The 26930-nt window shown below is 42.7% G+C and overlaps 1 protein-coding gene across 2 annotated transcripts; it reads left to right on the forward strand.

Annotated features, from left to right (window-relative positions):
* Window positions 1-26563, forward strand: pgap1 (post-GPI attachment to proteins inositol deacylase 1). Of its 2 annotated transcripts, none has more exons than XM_024000940.1 (26): window positions 1-246; window positions 1254-1407; window positions 12121-12296; window positions 12572-12743; window positions 12838-12998; window positions 13887-13939; window positions 14037-14103; window positions 15185-15290; window positions 15425-15483; window positions 15720-15803; window positions 16047-16108; window positions 18382-18433; window positions 18725-18802; window positions 19084-19159; window positions 19356-19429; window positions 19596-19650; window positions 19827-19893; window positions 20035-20140; window positions 20333-20371; window positions 20545-20729; window positions 21057-21287; window positions 21381-21516; window positions 21605-21655; window positions 21739-22079; window positions 22243-22350; window positions 22480-26563. In XM_024000940.1, exons 1-26 carry the CDS (start codon window positions 115-117, stop codon window positions 22616-22618), a joined length of 2964 nt encoding a protein of 987 aa, XP_023856708.1. In that variant the 5' UTR covers window positions 1-114; the 3' UTR covers window positions 22619-26563. The 2 variants fall into 2 exon arrangements, with proteins under 2 accessions (XP_023856708.1, XP_023856712.1); XM_024000944.1 differs by having other exon boundaries at window positions 16059-16108.
* Window positions 26564-26930: the final 367 nt, after the last annotated feature.

The following is a 26930-nucleotide window of genomic DNA, read 5'->3' on the forward strand; positions in this document are numbered from 1 at the left end:
TAGAATCCACAGAGGAAGCAGACGATCAGGTTTAACAGTCTCTCTGTTAAAGGGAAAAAAGGAAAAATGGAAACAGTATACCTGTAAATAGACAAAATCCGAAAGACAGTAGAAATGAGAGTCGCCACTGTGGCCTTTTACGGGTGTGCACTGGGTCTTCTGGCGATGGGCCTGCGAGAAATGTTTTCGGGATTTGAAGAGAATAGGTGCACAATGACCTATATGTTCGAGTACCCCGAGTACCGGGTGAGTAGTTTGCCTATTGACCTCAAACAAATGGCACCGTGCGCGATTCGGTTTCGGTTCGGCGTAATCACTCGGCACTGTCAACAACACTCGGAACGTTGCTGCCAAATGCGTAACATTATTTTAGTGTCCATCCTTTTCAGGACTAGCTAGCATTTTTCCCCCTCCAGCTGTCAATGCCCAGCTGTGATTTTGATAGCCATAATATGGATATGGCTAGCTATAAATTAGCCCGTGGCCGATATATAATGCTGAAAGCTCAAGCTACCTGTTGTTGTTAAGTACCTGCATTCGGCTTCCAATTTCAACATCGCACCTCATGCATGATTTTCAGGACTATTTCCTTGTTGAGGATGTCGACGGACTGTGTCATGCACACCTAGCTACGTTTCATATTTACCATGGAATTGTATATTCTTTCAAGTACTAGCTACAATAGATAGGTGGCATGGTTGGCAGTTACTGTATGTTGAGGATGCTTAGTGAGTGTGTGGTGTCATCATTGTATGTTACATCAGGGCTCAGGAGATCACACCTTGTGTTGGAAGCTGCAGTTGATCCATGATAAGTACTATAAGGTGATTATTCCACCCACTGAGTGCCTGGCACAACCATATGGCCCTGTGTGGTCAGTCTGCACTCACCATGGTGCTGATAAAATATGACGAATTAGCCCAATGTATTAGAAGTAGCTATTATATTTATTACCCAAACTTGTTCTCTGATCTGATTTGCTCAACCAAGAGTCAGTATCGGTCACGTGGTGCCACACCTCTCCTGTCCTTCAGCGTGCACACACGCATAATGATGCTTTCTCACTGTACTGTTTTTTTCTTCTTCACTGTGATGTGTTAATCTGCCTAGAAGTGTGGTTCAGCTGTTCCCAGAATATGGCTCTACCTCTAGGGAGGTGTGTGTGTGTATCCTTAGTGTGTTGTACTTTAGGCCCGGAGAGTATGAGCTCTATCAGGGATGTGCGTATCCTCACTATGTTTGTGTGTTGACAGCGTATTGCCCTGCCCCGACGCGTGGCCCGCCAATATCCAGCGTATGGGCTTTACCTGTACGGAGAGGGCCAGTACGCTCAGGACACTCGCGGACTCAAACTAACCGGGGCTCCTGTTCTTTTCCTACCTGGAAACGCAGGCAGCTACAAACAAGGTGAGCCTCTACCACCATTAACCAAACTCATCCACTTTTCAAACTTACTCTAATCGAACATACCCACTCAGCTCAGATTAGGGAATATCACAAGCTTGCTCTCTCCATTGCTCTAACAATGGAAGCTAAGAATTTCTAATGTACAATATCTGCTTCGGTTACATATTGTACGTAGTCTGGTGAAAGTCTTGTATTTGAGAAAGATCTTATGGAAGGGTTTCCCAACTGGCGGTGATTTTATTTGGTCTCCCAAGATTTCTAAGCAAAAGAAATACACATAAAAAAATATATATATTGAATTTATTTTGGGCAACAAAATGCACTATGTAGACCCAGAGGATATCACTTGAAAGTATTAATTAGTGTGTGTGTGTGTGTGTGTGTGTGTGTGTGTGTGTGGTGTGTGTGTGTGTGTGTGTGTGTAAAAACACCAGTAAATCAGCTCCAAGGGATTTTAATTCTGGAAATCTGTTCCAAAGTATTCCCACGCATAAGAGAGTTATACAGTGTGTGTGTGATCGTATACAAGGTTTGAAATGATTCTGTTTTAGTTCAATATTATATCCGTTTGGGTTTCTTGCGGTCAATTTGCAGTTTACAAATGATTTGTAATTATGTTCTCTTCCCCCTGACCTTCTGGCTGAATTTAGTTGATGATCCCTGTTCAATGCCCACTCTAATGCAGATCTATCCTCTTCTGGTTTGGTGTTGCTAGTGGCTGCTGGTGGGAGTAGAACACCCACGCTCTCTTTCTCTCACTCTCAGTCTTGCACGCGTACGCCCACCCACCCCCACATACACACATGCAACATGCTCATAGTTTGCTATTTTACCATTATATGCTTGATGGTATTCAGTGTCCTCCATCATGGGTTCTGTTGCATTAGTCTATGTTACATGTTTTGGTTGCGATCACAAGCACAAACCTCAACCCAGGCATGATTTTTATTGATTTATCTTTATTTAACCAGGTAGGCCAGTTGAGAACAAGTTCTCATTTACAACTGCGACCTGGCCAAGATAAAGCAAAGCAGTGCGACACAAACAACAACACACGGTTACACATGGTATAAACAAACGTACAGTCAATAACACAATAGAAAAGTCTATGTACAGTGTGTGCAAATGAAGTAAGATTAGGGAGGTAAGGCAATAAATAGGCCGTAGTGGTGAAATAATTACGATTTAGCAAATATACACTGGAGTGATAGATGTGCAGAAGATGAATGCCCAAGTACAGATACTGGTGTGCAAAGGAGAATTTTTTTATTTTATTTATATAAATAACAATATGGAGATGAGGTAGTTGGATTGGCTATTTACAGATGGGCTATGTACAGGTGGAATGATCTGTAAGCTGCTCTGATAGCTGATGCTTAAAGTTAGTGAGGGAGATATGAGTCTCCAGCTTCAGTGATTTTTGCAATTCGTTCCAGTCATTGGTAGTAGAGAACTGTATGGAAAGGCGGCCAAAGAGGAATTCGCTTTGGGGGTGACCAGTGAAATATACCTGCTGGAGCGCGTGCTACGGGTGGGTGCTGCTATGGTGACCAGTGAGCTGAGATAAGGTGGGGCTTTACCTAGCATAGACTTATAGATGACCTGGAGCCAGTGGGTTTGGCGATGAATATGAATCGAGGGCCAGCCAACGAGAGCATACAGGTCGCAGTGGTGGGTAGTATATGGGACTTTGGTGTATTGGAGGCTATTTTGTAAATGACATCGCCAAAGTCAAGGATCGGTAGAATAGTCAGTTTTACGAGGGTATGTTTGGCAGCATGAGTGAAGGATGCTTTGTTGCGAAATAGGAAGCCGATTCTATATTTAATTTTGGATTGGAGATGCTTAATGTGAGTATGGAAGGAGAGTTTACAGTCTAACCAGACACCTAGGTTTTATAATTGTCCACATATTCTTGGTCAGAACCGTCCAGAGAAGTGATGCTAGGCGGGCGGGCAGGMGCGGGCAGCGATTGGTTGAAGAGCAGCATGCATTTCGCTTTACTTGCATTTAAGAGCAGTTGGAGGCCACGGAAGGAGAGTTGTATGACATTGAAGCTCGTCTGGAGGTTAGTTAACACAGTGTCCAAAGAAGGCCAGAAGTATACAGAATGGTGTTTTCTGCGTAGAGGTGGATCAGAGAATCACCAGCTGCAAGAGCGACATCATTGATGTATACAGAGAAAAGAGTCGGCCACGAGAATTGAACCCTGTGGCACCCCCATAGAGACTGCCAGAGGTCTGGACAACAGGCCCTCCGATTTGACACACTGAACTCTTTCTGAGAAGTAGTTGGTGAACCAGGCGAGGCAGTCATTTGAGAAACCAAGGCTGTTGAGTCTGCCGATAAGAATGCGGTAATTGACAAAGTCAAAAGCCTTGGCCAGGTCGATGAATATGGCTGCACAGTATTGTCTTTTGTTGATGGTGGTTATGATATTGTTTAGGACCTTGAGCTTGGCTGAGGTGCACCCATGACCAGCTCAGAAACCAACCCATGACCAGCTCAGAAACCAGATTGCATAGCGGAGAAGGTACGGTGGGATTCAAAATGGTTGGTGACCTGTTTGTTAACTTGGCTTTCGAAGACTTTAGAAAGGCAGGGTAGGATAGATATAGGTCTGTAACAGTTTGAGTCTAGTGTCTCCCCCTTTGAAGAGAGGGATGACTGCGGCAGCTTTCCAATCTTTGGGGATCTCAGACGATACGAAATAGAGGTTGAACAGGCTAGTAATAGGGGTTGCAACAATTTTGGCAGATAATTTTAGAAAGAAAGAGAGGGTCCAGATTGTCTAGCCCAGCAGAACGCCACAGGATGTTTTTGTGCTGGTCAAGGGCAGTCACGTCTGGAGTGAATCAAGGGCTCTATCTGTTCCTGGTTCTACATTTTTTGAATGGGGCATGCTTATTTATGCTTATTTATATCTTTCCAGGATACCTCGGCCAGGTTGATTAGAAAGGCCTGCTCGCTGAAGTATTTTAGGGGGTGGTCGTTTGACCGCAGACCCATTACGGACGCAGGCAATGAGGCAGTGAGCACGCAACGAGTGCTCCCGCACATTGGCTAACCGGGCTATCTGCATTGTGTCCCACCACCCGCCAACCCCTCTTTTACGCTACTGCTACACTCTGTTCATCATATATGCATAGTCACTTTAACCATATCTACATGTACATACTACCTCAATCAGCCTGACTAACCGGTGTCTGTATGTAGCCTCGCTACTGTATATAGCCTCGCTACTGTATATAGCCTGTCTTTTTTACTGTTGTTTTTAGAGGTCGACCGATTATGATTTTTCAACGTCGATACCGATTAATCGGCCGATTTAAAATAATAAAAAAATATATTTGTAATAATGACAATTACAACAATACTGAATGAGCACTTATTTTAACTTAATATAAAACATCAATAAAATCTATTTAGCTTAAATAATGCAAAAACAAAGTGTTGGAGAAGAAAGTAAAAGTGCAATATGTGCCATGTAAAAAAGCTAACGTTTAAGTTCTTTCCTCAGAACATATGAAAGCTGGTGGTTCCTTTTAACATGAGTCTTCAATATGCCCAGGTAAGAAGTTTTAGGTTGGAGTTATTATAGGACTATTTCTCTCTATACCATTTGTATTTCAAATACCTTTGACTATTGGATGTTCTAATAGGTACTTTAGTATTGCCAGCCTAATCTCGGGAGTTGATAGGCTTGAAGTCATAAACAGCGCAATGCTTGAAGCACAGCGAAGAGCTTCTGGCAAATGCAGGAAAGTGCTGTTGGAATAAATGCTTACGAGCCTGCTGCTGCCTACCACCGCTCAGTCAGACGGCTCTATCAAATCATAGACTTAATTATAATATAACACAGAAATACGAGCCTTAGGTCATTAATATGGTCAAATCCGGAAACTATAATTTTGAAAACAAAACGTTTATTCTTTCAGTGAAATACGGAACCGTTCCGTATTTTATCTAACGGGTGGCATCCCTAAGTCTAAATATTGCTGTTACATTGCACAACCATCAATGTTATGTCATAATTATGTACAATTTTGGCAAATTAATTACAGTCTTTGTTAGGAAGAAATGGTCTTCACACAGTTCGCAACGAGCCAGGTGGCCCAAACTGCTGCATATACCCTGACTCTGCTTGCACAGAATGCAAGAGAAGTGACACAATTTCCCTAGTTAAAATAAATTCATGTTAGCAGGCAATATTAACTTAATATGCAGGTTTAAAAATATATACTTGTGTATTGATTTTAAGAAAGGCATTGATGTTTATGGTTAGGTACACATTGGTGCAACGACAGTGCTTTTTTCGCGAATGCGCTTGTTAAATCACCCGTAGGCTGCTGTTCAATGATAAATTAACAGGCACTGCATCGATTCTATGCAACGCAGGACAAGCTAGATAAACTAGTAATATCAACCATGTGTAGTTAACTAGTGATTATGTTAAGATTGATTGTTTTTTTATAAGATAAGTTTAATGCTAGCTAGCACCTTACCTTGGCTCCTTGCTGCACTCGCATAACAGGTAGTCAGCCTGCCACCCAGTCTCCTCGTGGAGTGCAATGTAATCGGCCAAAATCTGTCCAAAAATGCAGGTTGTTATGAAAACTTGAAATCGGCCATTCCGATTAATCGGTTGACCTCTAGTTGAGACCACATCGGGCGATAACGTCGGCAGTCCAGTCATGTTGGATCAGTGGGGCTCTGTGTCGACAATGAAGGGTCCAGGCCAATTGGCAAATTAGGTAATTGTAGCCCTAGAATTAGTTGGTATATGGGCCTAGCTCGAGGCTAGCTGGTGCTTGCTTCCGGACAGAGGCGTTAGCTAACAGTAGCCACTCGTTTGCAGCTAGCTAGGAGTAATGATCCAGAGTGGCAGTAATCCTGTGATATGGTAGAGAGAAGCAGTCCGATATGCTCTGAGTTGATATCGCGCTGTGCAGACTGGCAGGTGATTGTCCGAGCTAAGGCTGGCTGATTCCAGGGGGAAAAAGGCGAGGACAGCTAGCCGTGGCTAACAAAGACTAGTAGCTAGTTAGCTGGCTAGCTCCTGATGGAAGTTCCAGTTATAAGGAATAAAAATAGCAGATCCGTTCCACATTGGGTGAGGCGGGTTGCAGGAAAGTGTATTTACTTTGTAGATAGAAGTGAGATTATGATATATACGAAAAAAGACCTGCTAATCTTGGATTCATGATCTTTAGATGTTTTACATTCAACAACATCAGCACTAAGTAGGCTATGTTTAGGCTACTTTAAAGCCTGTCAAGCCTAATACCTAGTTTTACATTAAACACACTTAAAGGGATACTTTAAGATTTTGGCAATGAAGCCCTTTATCTACTTCCACAGAGTCAGATTAACTCATGGATACTCTTTATGTCTGCATTCAGTATGAAAGAAGTTGTAGGTAATTTGCATTAGCACATAACTAGCATTAGCACAATGACTGGTATTAAATAGTATGTTAACAGCTAGCTGCTAGCTGTTACCATAGACTGCCAGTCATTGCTTTATTGATAGTTAGCAATTGCACTAACTGTAGTTAGCAACTTCTTTTAAGCTGTATGCAGAGACATACAAATGGTGTCCACAAATTATCCCTTTAATCAGAGTTGACTTAAACTGATAAAAGGAGTGCTACTGTTCACAGGGAGGTGAAATGAGGTCCAGGTTCACAGGTAAATTGAAGGGATGCTTAAATCCATAATCTACACACTGCCCTCTGTTTTTCTAATCAGATTACTTAACTCTAATAGTAAATCTAGTCTATTCAGAGGTCATCTTGTGTTGATATCCATGAGCTTGGTCAACCCTAATCCTCACATGGGGGACAGCCACTGTTCAGGGATGTGGTGGATGAATGTCAGGGATGATGGTCCCATAAGCAAAGAAATAGAAATTTAAAGGAACTTTCACCCTGGCTCTGCCACGGAAGATAGTCATTACTATATTAACAACATTACGTTTATCATAAACATCAAGATTATCGAAACCACAAGCTAGTAGAAAGTTTAGTTTTTTTCCTGTGTTCGGCTGCTAAACAACAAAGTTCAGCATTCATTTTATTTTTTGTGTTACCTTTATTTAACTAGGCAAGTCAGTTAGGAACAAATTCTTATTTACCATGATGGCCTACCGGGGAACAGTGGGTTAACTGCCTTTTTCAGGGGCAGAACGACAGATTTTTACCTTGTTAAAAAAATCTGACATTTGTTTTTCATCATGCCTGTGTGGTGTTCTGTCTAGCTGTGCTAATAACAAACAAGCACGAAAATGAGTTCCAGTGCCTTCGGAAAGTATTCCGACCCCTTCACTTTTTCCAAATTTTGTTAGGTTAGAGCTTTATTCTAAAATGTATTAAATATATTTTTTCCCCCTCATCAATCTATACACAATACTCCATAAACACAAAGCAATAACAGGTTTTGAAACATTTTTGCTAATCTATTAAAAATAAACTCAAATATTACATTTACATAAGTATGCAGACCCTTTACTCAGTACTTTGTTAAAGCACCTTTGGCAGCGATTACAGCCTTGAGTCTTCTCGGGTATGACGCTACAAGCTTGGCACACCTGTATTTGGGGAGTTTCTCCCATTCTTCTCTGCAGATCCTCTCAAGCTCTGGATGGGGAACGTCGCTGCACAGCTATTTTCAGGTCACTTCTGAGAAGTTCGATTGGGTTCCAGTCTGGGCTCTGGCTGGGTCAGTCAAGGACATTCAGAGACTTGTCCCGAAGCCACTCCTGCATTGTCTTGGCTGTGTGCTCAGGGCCGTTGTCCTGTTGGAAAGGGAACTTTCGCCCCAGTTTGGAGTCCTGAGCGCTCTGGAGCAGGTTTTCATCAAGGATCTCTCTCTGTACTTTGCTCCGTTCATCTTTCTCTTGATCCTGACTAGTCTTCCAGTCCCTACCACTGAAAAACATCCCCAGAGCAATGCTGCCACCACCATGCTGTAGGGATGGTGCCAGGTTTCATCCAGACGTGGTGCTTGGCATTCAGGCCAAAGAGTTCAGTCTTAGTTTCATCAGACCAGAGAATCCTGTTTCTTATGGTCTGAGAGTCCTTTAGGTGCCTTTTGGCAACTCCAAGCGGGCTGTCATGTGCCTTTTACTGAGAAGTGGCTTCCGTCTGGCCACTCTGCCATAAAGGCCTGATTGGTGGAGTGCTGCAGAGATGGTTGTCCTTCTGGAAGGTTCTCCCGTCTCCACAGAGGAACTCTGGAGCTCTGTCTGAGTGACCATTGGGTTCCTGGCCCTGACCAAGGCCCTTCTCCCCCGAATGCTCAGTTTGGCAGGCAACCAGCTCTAGGAAGAGTCTTGGTGGTTCCAAACTTCTTCCATCCCATTTAGGACGTCATTGAAAATAATAATTTGTTCTTAACTGACTTGCCTAGTTAAATAAAATAAAAACATTTAAAAGAATAATGGAGGCCACTGTGTTCTTGCAGACCTTCAATGCTACTGAAATGTTTTGGTACTTTTCCCCAGATCTGTGCCTCAACACGATCCTGTCTCAGAGCTCTGCAGACAATTCCTTCTACCTCATGGCTTGGTTTTTGCTCTGACATACACTGTCAACTGTGGGACCTTATATAGACAGGTGTGTGCCTTTTTCAAATCATGTCCAATCAATTGAATTTACCACAGGTGGACTCCAAGTTGTAGAAACATCCCAAGGATCATCACTAATCTCATAGCAAAGGTTCTGAATGCTTAAGTAAATAAGGTATTTCTGTTTTTGCTTTGTCATTATGAGGTTGTGTGTGTATATTGATCAGGGGAGAAAACATTTTAATCAATGTTAGAATAAGGCTGTAACGTAACAAAATTAAGAAAAAGTCAAGGGGTCTGAATATTTTCCCGAATGCACTGTAAACTATACAGGGGAGTGTACACTATTTAATGCTAACTCAAAAAGAGAACTGGGTATTCAACAAGAATGTTTTATGGTAAAAGTAGCATACACAAATACAGTATGAACAATGTAGTACAGTTCAGTGTGTAGAAAACTGTAGCTACAGATTGTTACACCAGATAATGTGATTTAACCAAATATTTTTGGTATCCATTACTGGGAGTGTTGTGGAAATTTCCTGTATTACTCAATAAAGAGAGAGAGAGAGCTAACCACACACAAGTCAGAGTTAAATTATATATTCCATCTTTAATATATATACAAGCTTCACCAAAGCCCTTTATGACTCTCAGATCAATTCAGTGTCTATAAATGAATTCTCTGAGAGTGCTTACAAAACAATTCTTAGTTTCATTTATAGCCAAGATACACCCCTCTCAACTTACAAAGAATCCTTTACCCGAAAGAAGAATATCCTATCGCTAGACAGCATCAGCTATAAATCATCGTTCAGGTTGTTCTCCGAAGACCAGGTTTAAATCTCATGCTTGATACTTCACTGTCTACCAAAACATTACCTCATCCAATGGCATATATCAATTGTCATTTCTAGATACTCCCAAACCTGGACAAACTCAAACTCAGACAGTGAGCCCCTTAGGTCAAATACTAGGTCAAGATAAGGGCAACCTCAGAGGGGACATACAATGGTTCCAAACACGGCCAAACTCCTTCCCCCTATGAGAAAAGTAGGGAGTGACTGGCGTACAGACATTGTATGAGATAACTAACTGGTTCCCCAATTAATAACTCCATCCCATGGTTTAGGAATAGTTACAAACAACGTTCCCATAAGAAACCAACGTTCCACTCTGTCCTCCTCCCCTTCTAATATTCTACTTAGCACCACATGGTTTAACAGATACATTGACATATGAAGACAAGCCTGACCTCTCCCCTCTCTGGCCCCAAGTTACCAATCCCTAGCTTAGAAGATTCTAATGACAAGTATCTCACAAGCATATGATGAAAATAACATCTTATCTATATGTTACTTAGCTAAATCTGATTCTGCCACGACAGGAGTTACAGGATAGGTACTGCTTGGTGTAGCACAGAGCATATTTGACCAGCCTTAGCTTAGCAATACTGTCTTCGTCCTCAATTCTGGGAACACAAGTCTCAAAATGTCCGTGTCTAGTTGCAGGGGGTCCTTTTGAATTTCGAAAATGCTCCGTCATTAAAATAAATATTTGTTTTGCTCCACGAAGTAACCCAATAAAGGTTAAGCCACCATCTTGTCTATTTCAAGCCTTCTCTCATTGATCGAGACAGTTGGGTGTCTAAACGAAGACAGCATCACTAAGGTTGATTGAAAATCCTCTGTGCTATACCAAACAGTACCTATCCAGTAACTCCCAGTAATGGATACTGAAACATCTTTGGTTAAATCACATCATCTGGTTTAATAATCTATAGCTAAGAGAACTGGTGACCAGCAGATGATTGGAGAGGTGGTCATGATGAAATTGACATTCACAAAGAAACATGCAGTAAGAAAAAAGAGTGATCAGTGTCGTAAAGTTCAGGGAATACTTGTACAGCTGTGGGAGTGGTCATTATCAAACTGCCATTCTCTTGAGTCATCTTCTGCTTGAAATACAGCATAATGTCCAATCCACCGAGAGGGAAACAGTTCTGCTACAATGACACACACAGGCAAAGGAATTATTTTTCTGTATCTAGAATTCACTCCAGGAAGAAGCCCAGGCACCACATGGTATTGTCTATAAGACAAACAAATATAATGAATTATACTCTATTGTACAGTTTGAACGACAGTTAAACTGTGCCAGTATAACATCAACATTAGGGTATAGTAGTTGAACATGTGCACAGGCAGAGATATTACATTTAGAACAATATCTAGCCTAATAGAAAGAAATATGGCATAACCCTCAACCTTTGCACAGTGACCAGACTGTAAAAATGTGTCTAGGTAGGCAGACAGACATGGCTGTAGCTAGATACTATCAGGCATGCTTAGGCAAATATATTTCTAGTAAAACCAGATTCAGTTTGAGATTTACAACAGTAAAGTGTTGTATTATTGTTTCTCCTCTTAGCTAGCTAGCTGGATAGCCAATTGTTATTTACATCTGTTAGGATTCCAATCTTGCGTCATGCCTATAATTTTGTGAGATTGAAACGCATCCATGGTCATATCATAACCAATGTCAACCTTTGTCAATTATGTTACATAGCTAGCTAGTAAAATTATTTAATAATTATTTGCTAATGTTACACGTTTGCAAACAAGTTAGCAGGTGCCAGACTAACTAGCTAGCCAGCTCCAGTCATGTGGTAACGTTTGCTGGTAAACCTAGCTTTAAGTGGCTGGTTGTAACATTTTAGCTTGCTGTTTACAGTAGATCTCCGATTGTTAAACTTCTTCTATGTTTAGTCATAGATTTGGCTACCTGTAGTTGTTTAGCTAACTTAGCTATCTCGCGAGACTAGATGGCTACCTACCTAGCTAGCTACCTAAGTTATGACACGCACATGGTGTTCTGTAGGATTAAGGTTGGCCCTATCTGGTGTACATGGCAATTATGTCCGTTCTACAATGATAATTTAGTGACACTAGTTACACACCCCTATGAATAGTCAAGCTATTCATTTGTTCCAGCCGAACATCGTTCGAGGGCTGTAACTGCATAGCGCTGACCTACGTCTCCTCCCTTGCCCAACTTCAGGTTATTGTATTGTTTTATCTTATCCTTAAGTGTTAATCTTCTCACCGCTTTCTAATCGGTCTATGACCTCTTATGTCCTCTCACCAGCTCGCTCCCTTGGTTCGGTGGCTCTGAGGAAGGCTGAGGCCCTGGAAGGAGGGGTCCACCTCAACGTGTTCACCATCGACTTCAACGAGGAGCTTGTGGCCCTGTATGGAGGCAGCCTGCGCCGGCAGACCCACTTCCTACACGAGAGCATCAAGGCCATCCTGCGCCTCTACAAAGTATATTATATAAGAAAATATTCTATGAGCTCTCTCAAAAACATCAGATATATATAAATGCTAACTAAAAATGGCTAACAGCTGATTTACACCCAAGCCCAAATCAACCCCTACCCCCCTAGGCACTTGTCTGAGAGGGCAGGTGGAGTTTTTGCCATGTTGCTTATACTATCCAATCCTCTCAGATAAACACAAGTGCCTAGGGGCTAAGGATCAATTTGGGATTGGGCATTCGACTGATAAACCAAACCCCACACCTACCTCTTTCTCCGCAGGACCATGAAGCCCCCCCTCATAGTGTGGTGTTGGTCGGTCACTCCATGGGGGGAGTGGTGGCCCGAGCCCTCTTCACCCTGCCCCGCTTCAGCCCTCGCCTTGTCAGCCTCATCATCACCCAGGCCTCCCCTCACCAGGCCCCCGTGCTGTCCCTCGACGCACACCTACTGGGTATGGAACACACACACACTAGGGCTTACAAAGTATAGTAACCCCCAGCACTGTGATCTGTCTGTATTCTCTCCTTTCTGCTCTGTGTGTGTAGAGTTCTACTCTGCTGTGAGACAGCGCTGGGTGGGTCGAGCGGAAGACCTGCGCAACGTGACAGTTCTCTCCGTGGGGGGTGGTTACCGTGACTACCAGGTGCGCTCCGGCCTCACGGCCCTGCCCTGCCCCCAGGACGACCCAAGCAAGCTGTCTCTGGTGGTAAGACTCAACAAAGTCAAAGTTACTGCTGCATGTGCGTTTTACATGTTTTGTCTGCACATTTATTTTGTTGACGTTTCGGTCAAGTCGAGCCTCGTGAACTGCTGTAAGCTTTGTAACTATTCTATCACTTGAGACAAAATCGTCCGCTCAAAAGCTTTACATTGATAAAATAAGATATGCTTTATTGTCTATTAACTTACTGAGAACAGAAATTTGTATTTTTTTGCTCCCAACCCGAGACACACACACACACACCCCCCAAGAGGCTGGGAGCAATGGGTGAGCTGCAGTTCAGCGCCCCTAAGCGCTAGGCTACCTGCCGCACCATTAGTTAGCCACATGCCAAAAAACAACATACACTGAGTATACTAAACATTAGGAAGACCTTCCTAATATTAAGTTGCAACCCACCCCTTGTAGCATCAATTCACCTGGGCATCGACTCTACAAGGTGTCGAAAGCGTTCCACAGGGATGCTGGCCCATGTTCACTCCAATGCTTCCCACAGCTGTATCAAGTTGGCTGGATGTCCTTTGGGTATTGGACCGTTCTTGATACACACGGAAAACTGTTGAGCGTGTGAAAAACCCAGCAGCGTTGCAGTTCTTGTCTTTCCCACTCACCCTCTGAGTGGCACACATACACAATCTAGGCTTAAAAGTCATTCTTTAACCTGTCTCCTCCCCTTCAGCTACAGGGATTTGAAATGGATTTAACAAGTGACATAAGGGATCATAACTTTCACCTGGTCGGTCAGTTTTTTTATGCTTAATGTACGTTTCATTCAGAAAGCCCAGATTAATTTAGACTGCCCCAAGTCCTTCAGCCTTGCATTCAATTAACACTGATAGTGTTAATATACTTTTCTGTTTTTCTTTTATGAAGGTTACTGCTGTTCCTAGGACCTGGGTGTCCACGGACCACCTGTCCATTGTTTGGTAAGTAGAGGAATTCAATTTAGAGCTTGCTTGATGTAATCTCCAGACCCTCTTACATAAATATGCAAGTCATTTGCTTATTTTGTTTGTTTTCCAGGTGCAAAGAGCTGGTTCTGGCCACTGTGCGGGCATTCTTTGACCTCATTGAACCTGAAACGGGACAGGTGAGTATCACACTGGCTCACTAGACTGGAAACCAGGCTGGGCCTCCTTGACTGATCTCAAAAAGACAGGATAGGCAACATTTTGGATGCCATTTGGGAATTTGCTTCCAAACTATCCAGTTATTTCGCGTCAGTAGCTAGGTTTCAATCCAATTGCTGACACATTTTCATTCAAATATTCGTGTTTTCTCTACCAAAAAGATTTAAAAAACTCTGTGCGTAATTAAATATTGCACAAAAAAATATTTTTTCCCCCTTAAGTTTTCATGTACTGAATAAAAACCAAAAGTTCAATGTGTTTCCATTTCTTGTTCAACTTTACCGATAGTTTTGTAACAAACTGTTAAATAGCAAATGTGCCTACTTTTGTCTTGGCACGTGGGCTCTAGACAACAACAGCTTGCATATACAGTGCGGGTAGTCTAGTCCACATGATGAGATTATTATGGATACATTTTTATTTGTCAAACCGCAGTCAAGCATCGATCATCATGTCACCAAAATAAGACCCGCGATATTTATTGGAAAGGAGCATTAAAGTCATCTCCGTGCACTTTCATCACCCTGTGAAGTTCATCGTAACTTATTTCATCTTTAGTCTAATAAACTGCATGGTTTCCCGAGTCTTAATGGAAGGACCACACACCATATCATTGCGTGACTCCACGTTCACTTCGATATGATGGTTATTATATCTGTATTTGCACGTGAAGGTGTTTCCACCACCATTTCTCCCACCACAATTTCTCCCACCATGTCGAACGAAACAAAGGATGTCTGCATTTCTAAAATGTTACCGAAACGTCCTATTTTTTTTTTTCTAGTATTATATTTTTCTATTGCGGTATGACTTTACTCACATAACTGGGTGGACACGTGGTTATAGCAGATGAAGGAAAGGAGACCAAGATAAAGATGATCTGAGAAGAGTTTGATGGGAGAAGTAATTAGTCTCGAATCTTGCCCAGTCTTTTCAACTCTTAAGTGGCCATGAAGGAAAGAAAATTGGAACACTGTCTGTCCATTTGAAGTTGCTAAGTACTGTGTATTGACGTCTTTTTTTTTTTTTTTTTTTTTACAGTTTTCAGACGATCCAGAGAGGAGAATGGCCATTCTGCACCATCATTTTATCAGACACCCTGTACGTGTGCTGGGTGAGCAGCTAGAGACGCCCGTTTCCCTCTCAGGTCAGTGGGTTACAGTGTGTTTTGTAGCAGAGCCGAACGGTGTGACTGCATGTCACTTTTTAGGCTGTGTGTCCTTTACAGAACATATGTATTACCGGGTGTGTGACCACTCTCCTATTTCTCACATTCTCCAGGGTCTCCTAAAACGTGGAGCGAGGTGAACACACTCCGTCTGGCGTACAGTGCTCCCAAAGTAAGCCTACACCGTTACCACCAGGGCCGAGGTCCATTTTGGTCCATAGACCCTTCACATAGCTCCTATCACTTTGGTCTTCACAGACCTAAAATAACTAGATAGGTGTAATTTAATGTGATTTATTGCGCCACTTAGTTTTCTAGTAGGCTAAATTGCGCTTATAGACCCAGAAGGAGCAGATCCATGTCTTCTGAAAATATGGCTTGCAGTTATTGTTTCTTTGCTCTCTGCAGGAAGGACAAGCCAAGTATTTCCTGTTTGCCCTCTCCAGTCGCAGGAGAGCCTACAGTCACTTCTACTGTCGCAGCAACAACCTGGTGAGACTGATATGGCAGCTCTGCTGCTTTAATGGAATTCAAACCAATATACCATATATGCTCTTGTGATAACGCTGGTGCTTCCCACTGGTTATGACTCCCACTTCTGCCACCATTTCTAAGAGATGTTTGATATGTAAAGACTAATGAAGTGAGTAAGTCTGCAAGTTGAGAACATAGTATAAGGTGAAGCTTACAAGCAGAAGACTGCATTTTGTGAGACTACCGAGCCAATGTTTGTAGTCTCTCCAACAGGAAATGACGAGCTGGGTTTACGGTTGTACACAGATGAACGGATCCATGTGGTGAGTAGGGGTGTGGATAAGTTGGGATCCTTAACGTTGAAGAAAAAACGTTTTTGTTGTTCCCTGCCCCCCACAAAATAAAAATCACAGTGCAGTCATCACAAAACTTTATCTTCTGTGTTATAGCCCAACTAGACGTTAGGCTATAAAGGCCTGGGGTAAGCTGTGTAATTTAAATAAAACCAGAGAGCAAAAGGCAAACTTTAGGCTACTTTGGTGAATTTGCGTGACGAGACACTGCATATTTCTGCCTGCCGCCTTCTCTTTCCCTCGCGCCGGCTTGCCTGCTCTTGCTTTTCGCTAATGATATGAGTGTGTCTTCAGTCTGTTTTTATTTATTTTTATTGAACCTTTATTTAACTAGGCAAGTCGATCAAGAACAAATTCTTATTTACCATGACGGCCTAGCCCGGCCAAACCCTAACCCGGACAACGCTGGGCCAATTGTGCGCCGCCCTTTGGGACTATGTAGTGACACCTCTAGCACTGAGATGCAGTGCCTTAGAACGCTGCGCCACTCTGGAACTCTGTTGTAGAATGTCCTAGCCTATTCATTGATGATAGTCCCTGCTTTACTGAAGTTGTGAGACATTGCAAGCCAAGAATTTAAGATACAGCATTCCACTGCGAGATACAGCTTTTGATTGCCGATAGATAGGCCTTGTGCACGTCTCTGACTCTTGTTCTGCCCGGTGGCCGACCTGCCTATACTGTGCCCATCCGCTCTCTCTTCGTCCCTCGCTAGCTCGCTATGAAAGACGCGAGTGTTGTTTTCTCGAAAGTACAGAAAATAATCAGTCTCCTCCGTTCCAAAAATACTGAATCTTGATACTCAGAAATGGGAGTTTAAGGGCAAGGAGCCGAGGAATCAAGTATTTTGGGTCGGCTCTCCCACCATTATGGCAGAGAAAGGCAAGCAACACCAGCTAAGTTAAATGGGAAGGAAATGCAAACTTTGCGAGGTGGAATTGAGGTACACTAACGGTAGTAAAAGTTCCATGCTAAAACATCTGAAAGGGACACAAACCGTTGTTGGCAGCAGCGCAGCTGCATTGTGAATTCACGTGTAATTTTATGAATATTTCTTATCGTTTTAACGGAAAACTGATCAAATGTCTTTTGAAAGGTTTAGATTATTTTTCTCCATTTGTCACATCCCTAGTGGTGAGTACTGACTGACCATGTCAGACACTCTTTCCATTTGTCTCTCTCTTTCTCCTCGTTCATTCGCCTTTATCTCTGCTTCAGCGTACTGCTTGCTCTTTCTGACATCTGACGGACCATTCTCTCAATTCAATTCAATTGACTTTATTGACATGGCAAGTTATTATTACTTACATTGTCAAAGTATACATATCGAAAAATTTAAATAAAATATATATGTATATATATACACAAAATATATATATATTTATATATAAATAAATGGTGGGACTAACAGTAATAATAATAGTAGTAGTGGACATGGGATTACCATTAATAACAGCTACAACAACAATATTAATCAGAACAACAATACATTAAAGCAACAGTAGTAGACCAGTGTCAACATGACTGAGAAGACACATGACCTGGTACGAAAGACAAAACAAAACTAAGCTAAATGGGAAATATTATCAACATTACTTTGCATTTTTCACTGGCTGTCCCTCAGGCTGTGGCAGGAGGACACATATTTGGCTGCCAAAACTGCACATTTTGGCTTTTCACCCAACAAATATTTGAATTTTTCTTCATCTTTTATAGTTTCAAATTCTTTGTATTGAATTATAATTTTGGGAAAGAAATATGCTCTTAGGTCTGAGTATTTGTCACAGTGTAGTAGGAAATGCACTTCTGTCTCTACCTCTCCCCTGGAGCAGAGTGAGCACAGCCTGTCCTCCCTGGGCAGCCAGGTTTGTCTGTGACGACCGGTCTCTATAGCCAGACTGTGCTCACTGAGTCTGTACCTAGTCAATGTTTTCCTCAGTTTTCTATCAGTCACAGTGGTCAGATAGTCTGCCACCATGTACTGTCTGTTTAGAGCCAAATAGCATTGAAGTTTACTTTGATTTTTTGTGGTGTCTTTCCAATAGGTTATATATTTTTCTTTTTGTTTTGTGATGATTTGGTTGGGCCAGATTTTCTGGCCCAACCACGTTCTCACGTTCTCTCCTTCGGTTAGTCCTCCTTTTCTCTCTCTCTCTCTCTCTCTCTCTCTCTCTCTCCATGCTCCTTCTCTTCTTCTTTTCTCCCTTCGCTGGTGTCTCTGACTGTACTCGTTCTTTCCCCAGTGTGCAGGCAGTGGATCTGTCTTTTGGAACAGAACTTCTCCCAGCTTACAAGGTGAGCATTAGCTTCCCATATTTACACCATCACTAAATATCAGGGGTCAGTCAGTTATTTGAAGTCAGTCATGTTTTTTGTGTCAATGTACTGTCTGCTGTGTCTCTGTTTTTCATTTCTCTGTTTCTTGTGTTGTGAAATGCACTTTTAAGTCAATTGTGACACGACTTGACACGGCACTCAAACCGTGTTGACCAAAAATGAATAAGTGTATAAAATAATTTAGTGTAGATCAAAATACATCTTCAGAACTGTCGCTTCACTGGTCTCTGTCTGTCCCTCTTACCGCAGGTTCTGACTTTGAGCCTCCGTGAGCTGTCGTCTGTCTCTCACCTCATTGTGGTCGCCTCCAACCTCAACGGTAGACAGGTACACTGTGTGCACTCTTTTTTTTTTTTCTTTTTTTTTTATAACCCAAAGCACTCATTCTTAAAAACAACTTTAGATTTCGATAGCACTTATGTGCCCTCGTTATTAGCAAATACAGATACAAGTAGAGAAACACTATTTTCCATAAGGTGTAGTGACAATATAAGCAAATAAACTACATTTACCTCAGTTGTAGCGCCATTCCATATTTATACATGAGAAGTAGAGAAACTCTTGTAGTACCCTTCATGTGTGTATCTTTTCTACTCTGTGTCCCACAGTTCACAGTGGAGTGTGAGTGGCAGAGACAGGAGTCTCAGACCGTCTCTCTGCCAGTACCACACGTTCTCTCCTTCGGTTAGTCCTCCTTTTCTCTAGTTCCTCCCTGTAGGAACAATTATATTTGCAGTCTGGTTTGTCTGAAAATCTGTATTTTGCTCCGTTTATTTTGCAAGAGCTATTTTGTTAGGTGTACTGAATTTGTTGACGTTTCTCATTCGGTGGGCAACACTGGCTCCCTATGGTTGAACTCTGTGGGTCCTCGCTCGTTCAGGCATGAGTGTTAGTGACGTCACTCTCAACTCCACCGGACTTCGGCACACCATTGAGCTGCAGCACTTTCATCAGGTAAGTCCATCCGAATTGTATATTTCTATAATAAGTTTGGTCAAGTAATGATCCACTACTAGCAGTCAGTACATTCTATCAGGAGGTTGAACATCTTACATAGAGTACTGGCGAAACAAGGCAAAGGTATTTGGGTCTTTATACTTTCTGACCACTGTATCCTCAGGTCTATCAGGCTTTCAGAATCTCAGTCGTAAGCCACTGCAAAGTAACCAAAACAGGTAAGCAGATGTCTACAGTTTTGCAGCTGCACATTTTTGTCAACTGATGGGGTGCGTGTTTGTGTGAGTTTGGTTGACAGCTGCTCTTAATAATCTTTAATTWGTGATTTTGGTAATGGGTCAAAATGCTAAACTACCAGTAATGTTGGATTGAATGTCCTTGTCTCTATGTACAGACAGACTGCCCAATGTCTACATAATGAAGGTGCCATGGTTTAGGGAGGACTCCGTTACCACGTCCAGGCAAGATCTTACCACTTGTCCGTCCATCTGTTTGTCTGTCCACCAATCAGATGACATTTGGCTATTTTTAAATCTACTGTATTTACCAGTAACCCAATGGAAAACTGTTATTTATTTGGTCTATCCCTGCATCTCTCTCAGTATTCCCTCTGTAACAGAGATATCAGGAATGCTCCACACAAGTCGTCCTGACAACTCCACTGGTGTGCTGTTGCAGCTTCACACTGCCCCCAACTGCCACTATAAGGTACTGCCCACAMAATTAAATGGGATACTTTTGTTTTTCTTTATCTCAACATGGTATTGGCCATTTAATGTGAGGCATTAAACCATGATACAGGCTTCGAGCTGAATCACATTTGGTTTTTAATTTAAAAAACTTTATTAAACTTCCCTTTTTCTCTAAGACTGGCTGAATCTTTCTCATCTGTCCCTCCAGGTATCTGTGAGAACATCATTTCCCAGAGTGCTTGGACAGGTAAGACCTCTACACTCTGTTGTGCTCAGCTCTCACCCTTACATACAGAGTTATGAGCGTTGTAGTAGTCCTGGGTAATTTAGCCCTGTGTGAAATGGAGGCTAGTTAGCTTAATTCAAACACACCAATATGACTAATTAGCTAACGAATTTTCTACCCTGCTGTCCTTCCAGGTGCTGAGGTTCTGTGGGCCCGTGTTGCCGGTGTACGTGGCTGTAGCGCTCCTACTGGCCTGTGGGGGGCAGATGTCCTCTGTCGTGAGGACGGGGCGCCCCCTACAGATGAGCCATGCCGTGGCCAGATCCCTGCAGCCCCACAAGGTGGACCTTCCCGTCTACCTGCTGCATCTGCTGCTCAGGTAGACCGACTATTCCATCAAGCATGCATGTGTGTGCAACAGTGGAGGCTGCTGAGGGGAGGACGGCTCATAATAATGGCTGGACGGKGCGAATGGAATGGCATCAAACACATGGAYACCATGTGTTTGATGTTGTTGATACTGTTCCACCGATTTCGCTCCAGCCATTAACATGTTCCCGTCCTCCCCAATTGAGCTGCCACCAACCTCCTGTGGTGTGCACACACACAAATGCACACAGACACACTGTGAAAGACCACTCGTATTACATGAAACCACACCATACAAAGTCCCTCTATCCTCCTTCATCCCTCTATTTGTATCCAGGTATAGCTGGTTCCAGGATGGTTGGTCCACTCTTCATCTCCCGCCGTTAGATGCTCTCCCCGCCACCTCCCCAGATGGTACGACACAGGAGGGGTTGCCCCTAAACGAAGACTGGCCACGCCTCCTGTCCCCCCTGCTGTATGTTTTGGGAGCAGCCATGGCCTTCTGGGGCAGCGTGCTGCTCCGCCTCTTTCTAAGGCTGCTTTCGTTGCTATTGGCCCCGCTTCACAGGTAATGAATGCCCGCTCCCCTCATGCATTAGATTGAACTACATGGAATTGGAATTAGTTGAGTCTGTGTGTGTGTGTGGGTGTCTGCTTTCAGGCCCTCTGTGTCTCGGGACTGCGGCACCCTGTGTAGGCGGACTCAGCTGCTCCTCATCCTGTGTCTGAGTGTGTTAGGATGGGCTTCCTGTGGAGCCCTGTCAATCACAGCCACCTTCCTGTTGCATCTCTACCGAGTGAGTCTAGGGGCCCAGTTAAATACTTACTCATTGAACTTGTTAGTTTTCCGGTGGTTTACTGATGTATGCCTATGTTTCTGTCCAGGTTCTGAGGCTACAGATGACAGAGAGATCTCTGAGTCATATGCTGAACCTGGTAAGAGTCCGAATTATTGCCCACTCTGAAATTACCTCTCTAAAATATTCATATATTGATTATAATCACAACTATCCTTCCAGGCGCCCGAGAAACAAACAGACAAAGACAACGGAACTGGAAACAAAGAGAAAGGCACCGGGGAAAAAGAGAAAGGCACCGGGGAAAAAGAGAAAGGCACCGGGGAAAAAGAGAAAGGCACCGGGGAAAAAGAGAAAGGCACCGGGGAAAAAGAGAAAGGCACCGGGAACAGTGATTCCCTGGACAGCAAACCTAAAGAATGTAACGGCGCCCCCCTGCTGTCGGACTCAGTACTGCAGGATGTGAGAGATGACCTGCAGCTGCACATTAGCCTTTCTGCTCTCCTCACTCTACCAGTCATGCTCTGTGCCCCATCACTGATCCACTGGACCCGCAACCTCAGGTACTAGAGTATGTGTGTCTAGCCCTTACCTTGTCTACCCTCTACTTCCCTAACTCTACCGTGTGTGTGTGTGTGTGTGTGTGTGTGTGTGTGTGTGTGTGTGTGTGTCCATGTGTAGAACTGTGATTTTCCCCCTTCCTTTAATTGCCTTTTCTCTTTGCAGATATTCTGTTGCTTGTTTGGATCCTGATCCTTGCTGGCCCCACTCCGTGCCTCTCTTCATCGCCTCTCTGCTGCTCATCAACTGTAACACACTCACTCTCAGCTACAGGTGCTTGTATTATACTGCTCTGTCTGTCTGACATGCGCACACATCTTTCATGTCTGTCTTCACTCCTGTCCTTTCACCCAGGTGTGTGTGTGTGTGTTTTAACTTGTGTTTTACGCTCTTGTGTTTCAGTAAAACCCTGCCTATCACATCCCGCCTGCTGTTGCCTCTCTCCGTTGCCATGGTGACTTTCTCCCCACTCCATCTATACCGCGTAAACTACTTTGTGTCCGCAGCCCTAGTTCCGCTGGCTGTTTCCTGTCTCTTCTGAGTTCTGCTGGTACCCGCGCTGTGCCTATCACTCGGCAGACTCACAGATCCGGGTCAGGTCCCCAAACTGGTCAAAAGCTAGTCTGGCCTGGGATCGCGCTCCCCTTTCAGGCCCTGAAGCGGGGCGACGATGGCGACCCTACAGCAGAGCCATAGACATACATAGTTTGCGAAACTGTCCGCCGTGTTTTCTCCAAGTGTTCCAAGCTTTTGGTGCGAACATGGCTACCGTCGGAAGTCCCAGTCTTAACCAAGTTTTGCCTTACTCTGTATATATATGGCTCTGTCTTCAAGGAGCATGACGCGGTTACTCCTTCATAACAAATGTCACGCCTGACACTTGTGGTTCTCAACAGGATATGGCTCTCCTCGTTTTTTCATACAACTGTAATTTAACCTGTTTTAGTACAGTATAATTGTGGTAATAGCGAGTATGAGGGGGATTTGTCTCGTGTTTATTGGATTCTGTTTATTGGCCCTAAACGTCTTGGCCTGTCTTATTGGTAACTTTGATTGAACACACTCATGAAGCTAGCTACTTTTACTCTGTCATTAGTAAGATGTCATAAGCAGTCAAGTGTTGCAATTAGAGTTGCAAAACTACCTGTAAGTTACCATTTTTATAAAATACGATTTAAAAAAATATATTTTACATGCTATGAAAATGATTAACATCCTTAAACTTTTCAAAAGTCTGGTAGTTTACTGGTCAATTTTGAAAGTTACCGGTAACATTCCCTCCCTTTTGCAACCTTAGTTACAACGATGTCACGCAGCTAGCTGTACTGTACGCAAGACCGTGGCTAACTCGCTTGCTTGGCTAGCTATTGTAACTGCACAGGACATGTTCCGTCATGCTTTTGACAGTGTAAAGATTTGAAAGGTTTTTACAAGGAAGAGTCGGCTTAAACTCTATCACACCCTCAAATCTTCTTCAGCTGCTCTCTTATGTTGCTATCATCCTGCGTTTTTGAAAGTCGAGCTCCTAACTACATAACCTGTTCTTAGCCAAGTATGGTCATTTATTATGCAGTATGTGGCCATAGCTATGAATGTTATTGGTTAGTCTCAATCTAAAGTGACCGGGTCCTGACTACCTAGGATATCATGAGGAATGGATGACCCTGCGCACCATAGCTTAATTTAGTTGTGCAATGTTATAGGAAGGTTATATGGAGTTGGATGCTATTCCACATCAGATCAGTTAGGGGGACAACTTGACATTGTATCTATGTCGTAACATAACTCCTTGAGCAGTTATTCTGTGCATCTCTATGGACGGAGTCCCGGTTGATGTTATCCATACTAGAGTATATTAGATCTGATATTACCTTGCAAACAGGCCTATCATGTGACTTTGATATGTTGTTACAAGCTGCTGTCTATTTCTGATTTAACAAAATGTCCTCCGCTTGAAGAGCTAGCTTTAAAGGGATCTTTGGCTTTTTTATCGATGTCGTTTCGAGGCCACGGCCCCTATTATTTACTAGAAAAGTCGTTACTTACTTGGAAAACATCAGCACTTGGTATTTGCCTTAATCAGTTACCTCACATTTTTCCAAACTGGACTTTCTAAAGACACATATAGCTCCTGCATGGAAATACAGTTGACAAACTGACATCGGCTTGGTCTCCACAAGGCAAATGCATGTATAAATGTGTATTACCCTCATTGTAGTAATGAAAGCACAGGGTTGTAGATCTTCAGGATCAGATGAAGGAGCCCTATTGCCACCGATACATGGAGGCACCAGAGATGGTGCCTTCCGACTGTTTCACCCTCTACTGTTTGCTAATTCAAGGTGGGTGTGTTTGCGTAAAAACCCTATCAGCCATAGCGCCACTCCAATGTACAACACAGTGGGTTGTGTTAGTGGTGTTTCTTTGACAATTGTTTTGTAAGAATTAACCAATAGTGTCTGTGTGTTTGTACGTGTACTTTTGATGCTCACCAGCACCCCTTGACCCCAACTCTGTTGGCATCCCTTGGACAAAGCAGCTAGTGCCTTTCTGCCGATTTGCCCCTCCCCCTCCACGCATTCACTCTCCTATCTGCCTGTCAATCAAGACACTTCCCTAGTATAGGGCATAAGATTGTGACGTAGACCAGCATCCCTGACAAGTGACTAATCTGGTCATCTGAGTGCAACAGTAGTGAGCATAACTCTTGCTTGTAGCTGTCACTTTCATTTGCAAGACAGAACAGATTTCAAATACAGAATGGTTACATGGAATGGAACAGGTTATGTTGGTGTATGTTAAATTATTTGACAAAGCCACAATGGTGTTCTGTCAAGGTAAAGGCAGCTTGGTTCTTGTACAGTGTTAACACCTTTTTAAGCTCAACAAGACAGGCTATGAATTAAACACCTTTGTCCGTCCTAGCTAGCTTCAATTTTAAAGAGACCAAACCCACTCCAGCACAAACACACACGCGTATACGACACACTCTCCCCGACGACACCCCTGTGTCACCTGCACTGTGAATGTACCTGTTTGTTTGTATGTGTGTGCATAAGTATGTGAGACTTTAGTGCGGGTGCTTTGTGTGTACTAAACGATAGTATGTCAACGTGGTGCAGTTTTAGTGCTTTGAAACGTACGTACTCTGCCTCATTCCAAATGTGAATTGTGACCAGATTTATATAGATGAACCTTTGTGGTAAAACTAGTAGAAATTAGCATATGTTTTCTATGAATATGCTAGATTTTTTTTCTCTTTTTTTTTTTATTGGTGTTCACTGTGACCGTGCCGTGATTTCTGAAGTGAGATTGACACCTCAGCAACTACTTATGTTCTAACGTAACCAACCTGAGTGACGCTGTCGCGACGAGCATATCTCGATTTTAAATATGTTTGTTTAGCTTTTTATGCTCTTTTGAGATTATTTTTATGTGATGAAAAGCACTACACAAGTTAAATCAATAGTAATAATTATATGGAATACTGTTCCTTGAACCCTGAAATGCCTAATGTTTGCGTTCATAGCTGTTAAGATTGTGATGTTAGCGGTCATAACTTTTTTTTATTATTCAAATCTGTTATTGCAACTGTAAGTGATCATAACAGTTGTTTTGTTCTTAAAAGCAGACATAATTCACGTTATGAATGCCTGAAAATGTACATGATCCCGTTAACAGAGTAACGTAGTAGATGGCGGCTGCTTGTGGAATGATTATACCAAGGATATCGCTGATGGTTTTAAGGAAAGCGTCTCCAAATTGTACATATTGTGTGTCCAATGAAGTGAATTGCTGTTGCTTCGTGCTGTTGTAGCTTTACTGTTGCAACTAGGATACTAGACAGACTTCAACTCCACAGCGACCCCCCCCCCCCAGTACTTTCTTCTTTGATTCACGTCCAATGACAAAATACTTACATGTAAATGTCCCAACATACATATTCAACTAGAGTGGTGGATTTAGTTCAGCAACTGCAAAGTCCAGATGAATGGTAAAAATAGTTTGGGTCTCCACTTGCTTTTTGATGTTCTGTTGACCTATAGGGAAGTGAACATCCAGTTAAGTGTTAACAAACTGTCGGTCTCACGCTGATAGTCATGCTATCGATGCGGTCTCTTGCTGTTTCTGTCCCAGGTGACTTTAAACCTATAACCTCCTATCTCTTAACTGGTCCTCGTTGTGTGAAGATGGTCTCTTGCTGACCTTTGCTGAACAGGAAATGTTCCAAAAATTAAATTGGACCCCAAAAAGACCTTGCCTGAGTGAATGTTTGGAGTCTGTTTCTACAGTTAGGTTATAGGTCAAGTGACAAGGACCGGCATACTCAATTCTCAGGTTTTAGCATTGTCYCAACAAAAAAGAGATTGCTTTGGTGTTTTTTTATATTGTAAACATTTTTTTAATCTAATGTTATTATAACTGAGATTTGTGCAATTTGTTAGCATTATTGCTGTTCAAATAAAGTTGTGAGAAGAAATGGCAACCACGGGTGTCTTTACACTTTTGTACCTCATTTGCTCTTTATTTTCTGTTAATCAACTGCTTATTTAGAGAATGAGGTCAATTAACGGACTTATAATAGATGGGTTGGTTGTGTTAGCACCTGTACAACTATGGGCAAAACAGACAGTTGGCATAGATTATTGAAAACAAAGTTGCACTTGAGTTACAGTTCATATGAGGAAATCAGTCAATTGAAATAAATTCATTAGGCCCTAATCTATGGATTTCACATGACTGGGCAGGGGCGCAGCCATGGGTGAGCTAGGCCCAGCCAATCAGAATGAGTTTTTCCCCACAAAATGGCTTTATTACAGACAGAAACACTCCTGGCTCTCATGAGGACTGCC

This window comes from Salvelinus sp. IW2-2015, linkage group LG2 (genome assembly GCF_002910315.2).
Source record: "Salvelinus sp. IW2-2015 linkage group LG2, ASM291031v2, whole genome shotgun sequence".
NCBI classification, from domain to species: Eukaryota; Metazoa; Chordata; class Actinopteri; order Salmoniformes; family Salmonidae; genus Salvelinus; species Salvelinus sp. IW2-2015.

Excerpts from the sequence above, each read along its gene's own strand:
- pgap1 (XM_024000940.1), top strand. The coding sequence starts at position 115 with ATGAGAGTCGCCACTGTGGCCTTTTACGGGTGTGCACTGGGTCTTCTG. Across the intron at positions 19,430-19,595 it reads AGCTGCAGCACTTTCATCAG|GTCTATCAGGCTTTCAGAAT; the intron begins GTAAGTCCATCC and ends CTGTATCCTCAG. Across the intron at positions 21,517-21,604 it reads TCCTGTTGCATCTCTACCGA|GTTCTGAGGCTACAGATGAC; the intron begins GTGAGTCTAGGG and ends GTTTCTGTCCAG.